Below are 14592 nucleotides of genomic sequence, written 5' to 3'. Positions count from 1 at the left end.
TAAGTGTAAATGTTCAGTTTTTTTTTTTTCCGTATTTCATATGAATCTACGTTTGATGAATCGGATCCTACCATATTGATTTTTCGTGGAACCTTGTGTGCAATGTCCGGTGTTGCGAAATTGGGTGAATGTGTTAAACGACATCCGCAAAATGTGTTCTTGTGCTTGCACTTCACCTAAATGTTACCGTGAAGCTAATATTTTGTAAAATCAACTAATGACAATGTGTATTTTTAACGTGTGCAGGTTCTAAACAGTTCAATTTTATTCAAAGTTTTGCACTCGACACGAGCAATAAAATAATCACAATGTAATTTTGTACAATATTATAATAATAGTCTGCAGCAGTCAAGTGTAGCACCGCTTTCAGTGTCTGTTATAAGTGCAGAATAAAGTAATTATTGCTTAATGCTTGGATATTGTAAGTTTCGTATATTTAGTCTTGAATTTTGTTCACTATGGTTTAGTTAATAATATAGTAGAATATATATGGATATACACCTAACCATAGAATTATTATTTTGGTTATCTTGCGGATAATAATGTTCTACTGCTAGATAAAGGCCTCCCCCTTACATTTACACTATGTACAGGGAAATTGCCTTGCCCTGCCTTGTACATAAAACTATTATATATGTGAGCTTATTTCCTTGGGTAGTTTTTAGAATCAATGAGTATAAATGTGTAGTTATATTATTATAAATATTGATTAGCTCACCGAATATGTTTTCTAGTTGAAGTTTCTATATGTTCTATATGTTGAGGTGTCTATATGCTTAATAAAAGTCAAATCAATTACTAATCCATATTTCCATACTATAATATTATTACTTAAGTATGGAAACAATACAGGCACAGATCAGGATATGTGTCTGTCAAGCTTTCATGGCTAAACTTATGGGCCGATATTGATGTAATTTTGGAATAAATATAGTAAATAATCTGAGGTCAAACATAGACTATCACTGGTGGAACTGTGGGCAAAGGCTAGTTTGTATTTTTTTTTATTTGGTCAATTTATTTAGATAACTTATGATGCAATATGCAATAAATATATTATATCAATATATTATATTTCACTAAATATTAATCTAACCATATATTGTGAATAACTTCTTTTTTCTCACTTTATTTACATTTTTGGTACGGTATTTTAATTTGCTGGGCGTCTTGAACGAACCTTTAAAATCATGAGTCAGAAAGATAATATATAATAATCTGGTAGAGTAATTCTCTTGTCCGTGTCATCTATCCAAATGGAACTATTTAAATACCTATCGAACCTGTACATCCCAAATCCATGGAATTAGTAGGTACTCCGTTTAATAAATCCATGGCCAAACCATACAACATAGGTACATCACTAGTAGTTTCACTACTAAATACATTCACTTTTCAATAATCATTCATTCCAAATATAAACCCACCAAAATTTGTAGATGTTGATTTGATACTGTTTACTGTTTTAACTTGGCAAAATTATATTAAGAATGAAGAGGATAAGTGTATATATTCAAACATTTTATTTTGTATTATAATAGTGAATTGAACTATTTCCCCTAAACCCTCTTACCTTCTTACATTTTGTTTAGCAGTCTGTCATATTTTGTTTCGTGAAGTCAATTGTTTCGAGTTTTAATTTACGTAATAATATTAGAATTGTTAAAATCTGGGACTGATAACAATATTTTATCCTAGTTTTCTGTTAAGTTTGAATCAAAATGTAAGTTTCTAATAATTGTCAAAATCTTCGTATCATATCGTATGTACATACCTACTGTACTATAATCAAACTAAACCCCAATAAATTATTTAGGTAGGTATTTAGTGTATGTTTATCGTACGTGTACGCAAATAGAGCTTTGTCCCCTATTTATAGATACTTTATCGACCTATAGTGTCAAAGGCTTTCATTTTACATCGTAATAAATGTTTTTCTTTTGTGGAGCATTGAACTGTAAGCCCCCCGCAAAGTTGTAGTACAGGTTTTCGTTGCAGACAATACGGAAATAGACAAGTTTTAAAATAAATGTAGTGAGATAAATATGTATTAACTTTGTTTAATTAAAGTAAGTGAACAATAGGTGGTTTTTGGCAAAAGTTATCTGATTCAGGCCTTTGGACCATAAGGTAAAAAGAGTAGTGTGAAAACATTTATTATAACTATAAAATTTCAAATTATCTTAAGGTTAGATATATCACCAAGAAATTCTTTGTCAGAAGTTTCTCGGCTTGAAATTTTTCAGAAAAATCATCATCAATCAGATATTCTCATCAGTAATTCCTCAAGATTTCTCTGAAGAAATTTCTCGAGAATTTCTAAGAGATATTATACATTGAAGCATTTTAAAGATCAGCAACATTGCACATTACAACTTAATTATTATTATTCCCTTGATCCAAGAAATAATTATATTTGAGAAATAGTTTTATTTCATTTATTCATTCACTTATGCATGTAATGTGTGCAATAAAACTGAAGATTTGCTTCATGTTTTGTTGGAATGTGATCAGTACTCAAGCTTAAGAAATAAACTCCTGCGTGATCTCTCTTTGGGCAATGGTGAGATCAACATTACGTTGAACAAACCATTGTCTCGGGAGGCCAGATGTATCAATACATTCTGGAGAGGGGTGATGATGCAAAGGCAGACATAATAGCAAATAAAATGGAATTTCCCCATGAGGCTGGCATAGTCGCACCAAGCAACTGAAGCCTCAACAAAAAATAGATTTAAAAAAAAAATTAATTCACTTGTACCATATTTGTACAGCAAAAATGTTACTTATTTTTGCTGTACAAATATGGCATATGTGTTGAGAAGGAACTTTAACTTCTCAACACAATTACAATTATTTATTTCACAATAATCAATATAATGAATATACCAATATCACTGATAAAACATCAATTACAAGCTCTCTTACAATGTTTTCCTTCACCGGAAGTAAGTAGTGGTCTTTTAAAACTAACAAATGAATGAGAGTGGTATACAAACTCATGTGGCACATGCACATTTCATTTAGTTGGTTGTTGTACATTATTAACTGTATTGTTTGTGTTTTTAGTTTTTCTCAGCAATCGTGACTAATCAATTACTTATAAGTATAATCTGCTGATAATGCAGTATTACCATAATTTCATTTTCAATTTATAGCTATTGTTACCAATACCAGTTTATCCTATTTATGCTTTGGAAGTAAACAAGTTATTGAGTAAATTATGCTTCAAGTTGGCTATAAAATATATTTTATACTAGCTGCGCCCCGGGGCTTCTCTCCCGTCGAAAATTCGGAATATAAAAAGTACCCTGTGTGTTATTCCAGGTTTGAAAATAATTAAAAATGTATTTGCATCAACTCTAACACATACTATTATAAATAGTAAGTTCTCAACTTTACAGATTCATAGGCATATTAAAAAATGAGGCAGAAAATACACTTAATTTTGAGCCCCCACTTCTGAAACCTTTTAGCTTTGACATATAATAAAATGGAGTCTTAATTTTAATTAAATTGCAGTAGTAAACAGTAGACTTAGTTTAAAATCTTCCCGTCAATAAGTGCTGTATATCATCCTAATTTGAATAAAGATTTTTGAATATGAAAACAAAAAGAATCTTGCCTGTATATTAAATCCCATGAGCAGTACCTAAATTTTTTCGTGTATAGACTTGGATAGATGCCGACGCGAATGTACAAGCATTGTACGTGATGAAAGCTATTTTTAACGCATTGACAAAGTTTCGCAGGTTCGGCATACACTATGCGGAATCTGTGAAAATTTGACTAAATGTTTACAGATAATATAGCCGGCATTATAAAAGTATTGCCCGTTGCAGATGCTTCGTTCAAGATACCATAGAGTAGAGTTAGATAAAAATGGCGGAGGAGCAGGCGTGCTTGGTGCGCGCGCGCTCCGACTCTGAGAGCTCCTCAAAGCTGAGCTTCGGAGCTATATCGCGCACCATGACGTACGCTGAGAGCAGAGTCGGTATGTGTGGTTCCGCCCTAGAATAGCTCCATATCCTCCTGTGCATGTCATACTGTCATATGAGGTGACTAAGGGACACCCAGGCAGCTGATAGCCAACAAAAGCATTCCCGAGGAGTGTTGACGTCAGGCAGGTGGTTGGTTGTAAAATCACAGCCAAATGTTCAGAATTTTTACTGTCATTTTTTTACGTTGTCCCCGGGATTCGCAGCGTCGCAGCCCCGAACGAAACCAAGAACATGCAGAGATGAGAGTATGTGGCGTCATATGTGGACAACTATGTTCCAGCTACAATACAGCATAGTGTAAAATGAGAGCTCCAAGGTGACGTACACTGAGCACAGTGTCGGTTAGTGTCGACATCTCACTCCCTCTTATTGTCTCATCTAAACGCATTCCTAGGTTGTTTCCTCAGCTTAGTTCTTTTACACTTCGCGTATTCTTCGGCTTCTTTAAACTTCGGATATGACAATAATCTGACATTGTCATAACCTTGACAATATCAGTCCACCACATTATGGGGTTGCCCCTTCTGCCGGGATCAGTTATAGCGTTATCTAACTCATATAGCACGAGTAAGATTCGAACCTGGGACCTTTCGATCACAGCAGGCACCTTAACCACTGAATCATTGCCACAACGAATAACTAGCTATTAATAGAATATTTTAATTGGATTTATTGATCAGAGAGGTCATTAAACTGAATTATTAGATTGTTCTTAGAACACGTCAAGTTTCAAAGCTAGCCACTATGTTGAAAGCAACGATTTTGTGCCGTGCTGTCTTTCTAATCACAACAATTTTTGTCTTGGCGCAAAATATCCTTTTCTCATAATGTCCTTTTCTCGAAATGTTCTTTCTCAGAATGTCCTGTCTCAAAATGTCCTTTCCTCTAAATATCCTTTTCTCATAATGTCCTATTCTCAAAATGTATTTATGTGTTTTTGATGATAATTTAGATAAGCAACTGATTAAAACAGTTTTTTTTATTAAAAGGACATTATGAGAAAGGACATTGTGAGAAAAGGACATTTTGCGCCAAGACGACAATTTTAACTGATGCAATTTTTTTCTTGAATCGCACAAAGTTGTTGGTGATCAAATAATATAAGTTAACACATTAGCAGGCGCAGGACTGCTACAGGAGCCGTCCATTAATCAAGTGATTTCTTTTTTAGTTTTTGGTGCAATAAAGTGATAAAGTGCATTTACTTAGATCAAGCATATTTTCAGGCCCAGAAGGCAGCGGCGAGCCCAACCACGCAGCGGACATGGCGGCTAACCCTCCGGACCATAATCCAGATGGCAGCAACGAGAGCGGCGAGCTCCTGGACTATAATGACGCGAGTGTGCTGGAGCAGTTCCATGAAGACGCGTTGAGACAGGTACTTTACAAGATATTTTTCAAGGCTTAGTAGACAGTGGTGAGTGCAACAATACAGCGGACATATCTGTTAACCCCACAGACCTTAATCCAGATGGCAGAAAACGAGAGAGACGAGCTCCTAGACTATAATAATGCAAGTAGAGCATGAAGACGCGTGGAGACTGGTACAGTCAAGCGCAGATAAAGATGACCCGCATCTTAGTATCTTGCTACCGGCTACAGGGTCAGGATTATCTGGCCCCGACTGTACTCACTAGCTTTTATTTGGTTTTACATTTACTGATGGAACTAGTAATACAGATGATACTAACAATACAGACTGTAATCAAATATTGCCCTATAATTGTAATATATTCGTCACTATACTTATATATAGTTATATACGTGAAAAAGTGCGAAGGTCTAATTTCTGAATTTAAGATTTGAATTTGAAACACAATGTAAATTGTTATTAATATTAATATGATGGAAAACTGAAACTACGAATAAATCAATGTAATGAGCGACAGCTATGGACAAAAATTGCCCAGCTGTGGGACAATAGTAATTAAAATATATGACGGACTACCGATACGAGGCTCCCATAAATTCAAAGGATATTAATTCCAGGCCGGCTGCGGTCTATCACAAGCCCGAGTGGTGCTCGCGTCAGGTCTCGCGAACATGGGGGCAGCTCTGGAACTGGCTGCCATTCCGTTCATACTGCCCTCAGCTGAGATGGAGCTGTGCATACTTCCGCACGAGAAGAACTGGCTTGGTATGTGTCTCTGTGTGTCTGTTTGATAAAATTTGAAATCAGAAGTCTGTATTGTTATGATTTCTTGTTTTCTATATGGAATACTAGCTGTTGCCCGCGGCTTCGCACGCGAATATTTTTAGATTTTGTGTGAAAGTGTAACAAACATACACATATATCCTCGTAAATTTTTACTTTTATAATATCGGTACGATACATTATGCATTATTATAACATAATATACAATTAAGTATAACATTTCTATAATTACTTTTAAGTTTACGATGAGCCAATTGGATACAACTGAAGAATTTTATTTTGTTTCTATTTTAATTTTCTTTTTCTATTTAGGCCTATACCCAACAGTGGGCCAATGAGGACAATATATAATGATTATTGTGTTTTCAGTGCTAATAAGCTTAGTGGGTTGTTCGCTGGGCTCAGTGGGTTGGGGCGTGCTCTCCGAGCGCTTGGGTCGCCGCCGCACGCTGCTGTCGTGTCTCGCTGTCAATGCTGTTTTCGCCGCTATCGCCGCTTTCATGCCTACATACGGGACTTTTATGATGGCTAGGTAAGTTTTGTCTTATGTTTCTCGTTATGTGCCTTAGGTTTCTCGTCAGTTTAGATACATATGGAATTTTTATGATAGCTAGCTAAGTTATGTCTTATGTTTCTCGGTATGTTCTTTAAGTTTCTCGCCAGTTTATTTATATACGGGACTTTTATTATGCCTAGGTAAGTTTTGTTTTGTTTCTCGGTATGTTCCTTAGGTTTCTCTTGGAGAGTGCTCCTGCTCGTGAAAACTAAGCTATTGTCCGCGATAACAGCATAAATCCTTACAAAGAACTCCTCTGTCGCGTTTGTCTGTATGAACACGATAAACTCAAAAACCACCAAACGGATTTTTGTACAGTTTCCACCAATTTATTTTAGGTGCATAATGGGTCGTAAAATTTGAATGTTTTACACGAGCGAAGCCGTGTCGGGTCGCTAGTATTAATGTAAAAACGTTTTTTCCAGATTCTGCTCAGCCATAGGTTCAGGCGGCATTGTCCCCACAACATACACATACACAGCGGAGACCGCCGGCCGGCCGCGCCGGCAACTGGCCCTCGCGGTGGTGCTGTTGTGCAGCGGCGCGGGCGTGTGGCTGGCGCATGTGTTAGCTAATGCTGTGCTGCCACTGACTGGCGCCAGCACTTTGATCGAAAATAAGGAACACTTCAGCGCTTGGCACAGGTGAGATGACAAATGTAACTGGCCAGTATTTTATTTTAAAGCTCTAGAAAGAAAAAAAATGTTGTGCCACCGAGTTGACGAATGTAACTGGCAATTATTTTACTTTTAAAGCTCTGGGAAGACGAAAAAATTTAGCGTGGCACACAGTTGGCAAAAATAACTGGCCAGTATTTTATGTTTAAATCTCTAGAAAAAAGAAATAATGCAGTGAGACACGGATGAACTGTTGACACAAATTTGCGTTCCATTTTCATGTTTAGAAACTGGCAAGTATTTAAATTGATTGAATAATACAAAATAGTGGAATGGAAATATTTATTAATGCGATTACGCATACAAACGTTTACATAATGACAAAAAAAAAAACAAGCAAGGTCCAAAATATTTAACACTGGTTTAAGTAATGTCACGTGTAAACCCAAGTTTTTCAATACATTGGTAGTTTGGTGATGAAAATTTGGTATTTTTACGTTGGTATTGTCGTAGGTACCTACTGCTATGCACACTGCCGATCTTAGCGTCCTTAATCAGTCTGATCTGGACGCAGGAGTCGCCGCGCTTCTTGTTGGACGTCGGGAGGGAGGTGGACGCCATGATGGTCTACCAGGTGAGATAGTTGCGACGTTTTTAGGGTTCCGTACATCCATACCTCGAAATTAATATCGTCTATCGTATTATGTATTATTATCTATATGTAGTCGTAACTTAAATTGATTAATTTTTATTTAGTGTAATTTTTATGTGTTTTGTGTTTTTATTTTGGCAGATTTTAATGCCATATTAATAATTGTACTTTAAAAAACTGCATTTCGTGCAATAAAATTTTAATTGAAATAAAATGTTTTCGCAGAGCATCCACAGCGGTAACCAGCTGCGTATCTGCGGTAAACGGTCAGCGGAGCCCTACAGGGCTTCGGAACTAGCGCTGCCGGGGAAACGACGCCCGCCCGCCCTTCACCACGTCCGACACAGCGTCAAGATGGTGAGTCTCTCTCTCTCACCTGAGTATTTTCCCGGTTTCTTCCATCCTCAACGGCTGGTTGAGCGTCGGAGCCCAGTGTCCGCTTACCTACTGTTTCGTCTCCGATCCGCACGGTCGTCGGCATCCCTAGTTGTCAGACCGTCGTCACGCATATTGTCTTGATGACAGTGTTAAGATGGTGAGTGAAGGCAGCTTACATAACGAAGTAAACTATATTTAAGTTTTATTTCTTTTATTTTTTACCTAAGCATGTTTTATTTTGTTATGCAAAGTGCAGCAAAAACAAATTTGGCTAGTATACAAATTTGTTTTTGTGTTTTGGTAACACTTGAAATTTTTATCGTTATTGATTTTTCTAGTAACATAACAAAATATATAAAGTACGTGTCAAAAATATACAAAAAAAAGGTTATGATTATGATCGAGTGCCGATACATAAAAATAGATATAAAACACACAACAAATTAAAATAGAAAATATTCCGAAAGTATTCCGTGAGGACAGTTGATAATGTGTAAATAACTTATGATTTTGTGTCCGATTACATAGAATTGATTCCATAGTTGATTTGTGATGTTTTGTCCGCAGTTCTGGCAGTCGTTCTTCCAGCTGTTCTCGACTCCTTATAGAAATACAACGCTGTCTCTGGGAGGCGTCATGGTGTTCACGCTAGCTATACAGGTGAACGTCTCAACACACAGTTTTGCACTAAATAATTTCAAAGACTAGGTACTTTCTAAACACTAAACTACACTAAAGTCTCTCTCTCTTTCTCATCTTGACGTGTTCCCGGTTAGATTCGGAGTTGTGACGCCCCAAAGCCTAAAAAAATGAACGTAAAAATTTAGAAGATTTGGTTATGATTTTAGCAGCCTGACGTCAACCCTCTTTGGGAACGCTATCGTTGCCTATCAACTGTTAAGGCTTTGTGTCTCTTAGTCGCCTCTTACAACGTCCATGAAGTGGTCCTATTCTAGGGCGGGACCAAACGCTAAAATACAACTGTGCCGTAAACAGATATAGACTTTTCATATCATTCGTTTCGCTCGTACAAGAAAGAGAAATGAGTATTAGAAATACATGAGAAGAAACGGGACAGAGTGCTAATATATACATACAAGGTGTTTGGTCAATGGTATATAAAGCCGAAAATGGTAGATGGGTATCGTATCCACATTCTCAGAAAAATATTTCCATGTGGAAAAAGCGTCACAATAGGGAGTTAATTAAGATTTTAGATTATGGTAAAATTAGTGCAGTGCCAACCCTGGAACAGCTGATTTCATTCTGTACAACTTAGTGTTCATTGACCTCAGTACCAGGATTGGTGCAAATTATGATGAAAATTCAAACATGGCTTTTATGCCAAAGATCTTATCTTTGAGCCTCTGAGAGGACAATATTAACTGTTTAATTATGAAATACATGCGAGATCGCTTTTTACGGAACTGTCTCTATTGGAAACGTAAGTAAAAGCAATGATAAGAAATTTTATCTTATATTGACAATTGAAGCAATTCAACTTTTAAAATTATTACAAAGTAAACAATTAGGTTCCAATTTAGGGAGATATTCGCAGAATAGATATCTATTCTGCGAATCTGATCTTTAAAATAACGTGTGCGCCTGTGTGAATGTGAAAGAAATAGGATAGAAAGAGATGGATGGAATGAAATATTGCCTATTATTTTTAGTGTCAATTTCATGGTTCTGTATGATTTATTATTACCTACTCATAAAAAAGTTTGATGTGAAATCTTTATAGATTGTTGTTTACGTTTTTCAATTAATGAAATAAATTGATGTTAATAATTTAAAAGAAAATCTTAACTATCGCGATGTATGGTATGGTACAATGAGTACTTTATTTATTTAATTTTTTTACTATTACTTGTTCACACGGTGCTGCATTTTAGATTAATCTCGAAAAGCGGTTTTAGCAATGATGGTCTAACGACATACAGTGCGAAGAGTAGAAGAAAAAGTAGGCAAGTGGACCCTCGGCTCCGACGCGGCTGGGGAAGAAACACACAAATCTATGGTTCTTTCACATTTAGCGCGAGGAACTCTAAATAGGTACTAGGCGGACTGCCGGAAGTAGTTACCTTTTATCAGTCGATTCACACATCAGTCGAAGTGAAACTTTGTCACGAAAAAATACGTAGCCACGGGCGCCCTCTGTTCTTTTATTGTTATTATTTTATTATTTTAATTGTTGTGTTTTGTTCCAGTTCTACCTATCGTCATACATCCCGACAACGGTTCTGGACATGGAGCACGCGGATTTCGAAGCCTCCAAGACTATTATACACAACACGACACTAACAGAGGAGCATTACAATAGAACTTTGGAAAACATTGAATTTTACAACGTGACCTTCAGCAAATGCGTGTTCAGAGACGCCCTGATGTCTCATGTCGCGTTCAAAAACTGTTCTTTTGATAATGTCCAGTTTTTGAACATTAAAACTTCGTATACCGCTTTCGAAGGATGCTACTTCTTTAATAGCACGTGAGTATGTCATTTTCAAATGATTTGTTTAGAAATACATACATTATTTGTTAGTAAGAAGATCTTCGGAATCTTCGAGAAACGGACATTCTGGCGAAAATCGTATGTGCAACTTACAACATCTAATTTTATTTTATATTTAAAAGTCGTGTTTTATGTTGTAATGTAATAATTATATGCTAATAATACATTAATTTATTGCAGCCACTATAATGTAAAATACTGTTCGTATATTATGTGAAATGTCAACACAACAAAAAATCTGTTGATTATATACCAAGATAGTAAAACGAAGCATTTTATACGAGGCGTAGCGGCAGAAAATAACATAACTCGATTTGTTTATTGAGATTAAATAATAAATATCAATGGATCTAGGTGTAACCCCTGAGGAACCCAATACGTAATTTTAGTGATTTTATTTTTTTTTGGCTCAATTTTTAATTTAGTTTTCTTTTAAAACGTGCCATTAATAAAAACGTCAGTGTAAATTGGTGCGTATACTGTAATTTTATGTGTTTTCTCAACTAATTTTGCGTGCTGGATCGTGTCGAAAGCTTTGCTATAATCTGTAAAATTTTAATACAAGTTTTCAATGGGCACCATGAAATTTGACAATTTTACTCTCATTTGAAATCACGTCTTATGTCAATAAAAGTACATTAATTAAATAAACCATCAAACATTTGACGACCTCGGTGGCGCAGGGGTAAAGCCTCTGAACCGAGAGGTCCCGGGTTCGATCCCCGGTCGGGTCACAAATTTTATAGCGTGAGGCGTATACCATAGTTTTCGAAGTTTTTTTATCTTATGGAAAACGATTTTTCCCAATATTTCGACACCCGAATATGCTACATTGTTGTATGTTTTCACAAACGAATGCTTACATCATGAAATGATTAAAAGTACTATAAAATAAACGTTTTAATCGACACAGCAAAAGGCGGCAAAGCTTTTGTGTACGTAACGTGTACGTGCTGTACTCTGACGGGATAAATGTGCAGTAATACACCGTATTCGCACAGAATAATCGACACAGACATGGAATTGGGTCGCGAACTGGACGACGGATGCGTGCTGAACGCGACGAGCATCCGCGGCATGCAGCTGGGCTGCCCGCGGCACGCGGACCTGCGGCCGGCGCTGGCGGGCCGCCTGCTGGAGCACGCGCTCGCCGCGCGCGCGCTCGCCGCCGCCGCCGCGCTCGCGCTGCTGCCCGCGGCTCTGCGTCCGCTCGGTATCTACACTTGTTCATTCTTGTTGTTTCTTTGTTTGTTTGTTTCAACTACTTCGTCTTCGTTCGCGTGGGCCAACCTTTTTTTTTGGTAAGGCGTGAAAATTATTCTTTACTTGGTTTATTGTTGTTTGTTTTGTTTTTATTTGAATACTACAGGGTGGCCAAATATAAATAAATGTATTATAAATAAATAAATATATTACACAAATTACACAGATTGAGCTAGCCCCAAAGTAAGTTCGAGACTTGTGTTATAGAATACTAACTCAACGATTATATATTTTATAACAAATACATATATAGATAAACATCCAAGACCCGGGCCAATCAGAAAAAGATCATTTTCCATCATGACCCGACCGGGGATCGAACCCGGGACCTCTCGGTTCAGGGGCAAGCACTTTACCACTGCGCCACCGAGGTCGTCGAGATAACAGGTATACACATTAGTTTTGTAATTTTATTCCATGAGTATTCCTTGTTGAATATAGTATTCACGGCCGGGAGTTAAACATGGAAAATGATGTCAGACAAATGTCCACCTCAAGCAGCATCGCAGATGCGAATCCTTTTCTGTGCGTTTTTTTTTTTCATTACATTTTCACACATTTCCAGTCTTATCTCAGTGACTGTGTCGCGAATATTTTGTTTTAATTGCTGACGGTTCATTGACCTGTCAGCATAGACACGTCCCTTTAGATAGCACCACAGAAAAAAGTCAGGAGCTGTCAAATCAGGCGATCTTGGGGGCCAATCAATATCAATCACCGTTTCTCGAAATTAATCGACCGGGAAACATTATTTTTAATGTTTCGGCTGTGCCGTATGACATGTGGCCCCGTGTTGTTGAAACCACATGTTTCCTAATTAACACGTTGGTCCGTCGTAAAACGCTCTTTATATAATAGTATAGATATACTATTATATAAAGAGCGTTTGAGAGTTAGTGTGTTTGTATGTTTGGGGCGGGTAATCTCCGAAACTACCGAATCGATTTCAAAAATTCTTTCACCATTAGAAGATAATGTACCGTAACGAAGTCGAGAGCATCGGCTAGTTATCTAACTAGCCGATGCTCTTGACTTCGTTCGCGTGGCCGAACTAATGGTCCTGTTTAATCGCCAATATTAAAATTGAATATTTATGTCACTAGATGGCGATATCTAGTTTTAGAAAGCGCTATCGTGTGTCGCTCAAGAAATTGTATAGTGCTTTGAAATGTGTAAAGTTTTTTTTAGCTTAACTTTTTGATCATTACAAAATTGTCACAATTCTGAAGTTTATATTTCTGTTGGACCTCACGTGTATTTTGGTCAATCAGCCGATTGTTCAGATCCTCTAGGTTTTTCAGCACTTATCAGCCCTAATATCTTACTAATATTATTTCAAATATTCTCAATGTTCTTTAAATTTGATATTTATTTCTTATAACATCTTCTTTATTATTATATCTTTATTTCATTATTTAAATGCAATAATTGTCATTGTTTCAGTGCCGCAATGCGCTGCACTGGTCCTCCTATCGCCGGCTGTGTACTTCGCCAGGACGGAACACATCCTGTACATACTAGAGGCTGTGTACAGGTTGTTCCTAACACTGATATTCTTCACTATAGGAGTGTTCGTGGTGGAGACCTACCCTGCTAATCTGAGGCAAGTTGCTAGTCTTTGAAATAGGCTTACAATATTCTAGTATACTACTAATATTATACATGCGACAGTTTGTGAGGATGTGTGTATGTTTGCTACACTTTCACGCAAAATCTACTGGACCGATTGTTATGAAATTTGGTACACGGGTATAATATAACCTGGAATAACACATAGGGTAATTTTTATTTATTCCAGAATTCTCACGGGAGCGAAGTCCGCAGCTATTGTAAAATAAGAAAACATTTTCGGGTATGCGCATTTTCGGAAATGCGCATTTTGAGAAATTTACGTTTTGCGAAATGCATTATTTTGTGTCAGACCCTTCGTACTTAAGATTTGATATAATCATATTACAAACTTTTATTTTACTTCCAATGTGACTGTCTCGGGCATACCTTCAACCGATTGAGCTGAAATTTTATACACACGTTTAGTTCGGATGACAATGCATTATTGAGAGAAGGACATAGAGCACCTGTCATCCCGCAAAAATTGAAACGTTCCCGTGGGAAAAAAGCTAATAGTATAAAATAATAAAATATTTCAGAAATAAGTAATTATTTATTTATATATATATTTCTATATCTAGATGCACAGCACACGGGCTAATCCTAGCCGTGGGCTACATGTGTGCGGCCGTGGTCCGCGGCTGCGGCCCCGCGCCGCCCGCCGCCGGCTGCGTGCTGTGCTGCGTCCTGGCCGTCGCCGCCACTGCGCTAGCGGCCAGGAGATAGTATGTATACCGTACTGTACTGTTGTCCGTGTGTGTCACATGGATAATGATCTTTTTCAGATCGACCCGGCTCTTGGATGATTATCTATACAGGATGTAACACTATTTCCGGCATACTT

At 37.1% G+C, this 14592-nt stretch overlaps 1 protein-coding gene across 8 annotated transcripts in view; it reads left to right on the top strand.

The window, feature by feature from the left end:
* Nucleotides 1-86: 86 nt before the first annotated feature.
* The window catches only part of LOC128681331 (synaptic vesicle glycoprotein 2C-like), a 30212-nt gene continuing 15706 nt past the window's right edge, over nt 87-14592 (top strand). For 2 of the 8 annotated variants that reach the window (XR_008406006.2, XM_053765120.2), the window contains exons 1-13: nt 1425-1723; nt 3843-3994; nt 5228-5379; nt 5991-6138; nt 6526-6688; nt 7138-7356; nt 7843-7963; nt 8207-8338; nt 8927-9019; nt 10570-10850; nt 11876-12087; nt 13581-13740; nt 14330-14473. Coding sequence is in view for 7 of the 8 variants with exons in the window: in XM_053765120.2 (XP_053621095.1) it covers nt 3883-3994; nt 5228-5379; nt 5991-6138; nt 6526-6688; nt 7138-7356; nt 7843-7963; nt 8207-8338; nt 8927-9019; nt 10570-10850; nt 11876-12087; nt 13581-13740; nt 14330-14473 (1937 nt within the window). In the remaining variant the exon portion in view is untranslated. Of the gene's footprint in view, nt 422-1424; nt 1817-1998; nt 2131-3842; nt 3995-5227; nt 5380-5990; nt 6139-6525; nt 6689-7137; nt 7357-7842; nt 7964-8206; nt 8339-8926; nt 9020-10569; nt 10851-11875; nt 12088-13580; nt 13741-14329; nt 14474-14592 lie in introns of those variants that run through there. The other 6 variants (XM_053765122.2, XM_053765126.2, XM_053765124.2 and 3 more) reach the window with 6 other exon arrangements.

The sequence above is a fragment of the Plodia interpunctella genome, chromosome 27 (assembly GCF_027563975.2).
Source record: "Plodia interpunctella isolate USDA-ARS_2022_Savannah chromosome 27, ilPloInte3.2, whole genome shotgun sequence".
Classification (NCBI taxonomy): domain Eukaryota; kingdom Metazoa; phylum Arthropoda; class Insecta; order Lepidoptera; family Pyralidae; genus Plodia; species Plodia interpunctella.
The sequence above is the reverse complement of the archived record's forward strand: the minus strand, read 5'-3'. Positions and strand labels throughout refer to the sequence as shown.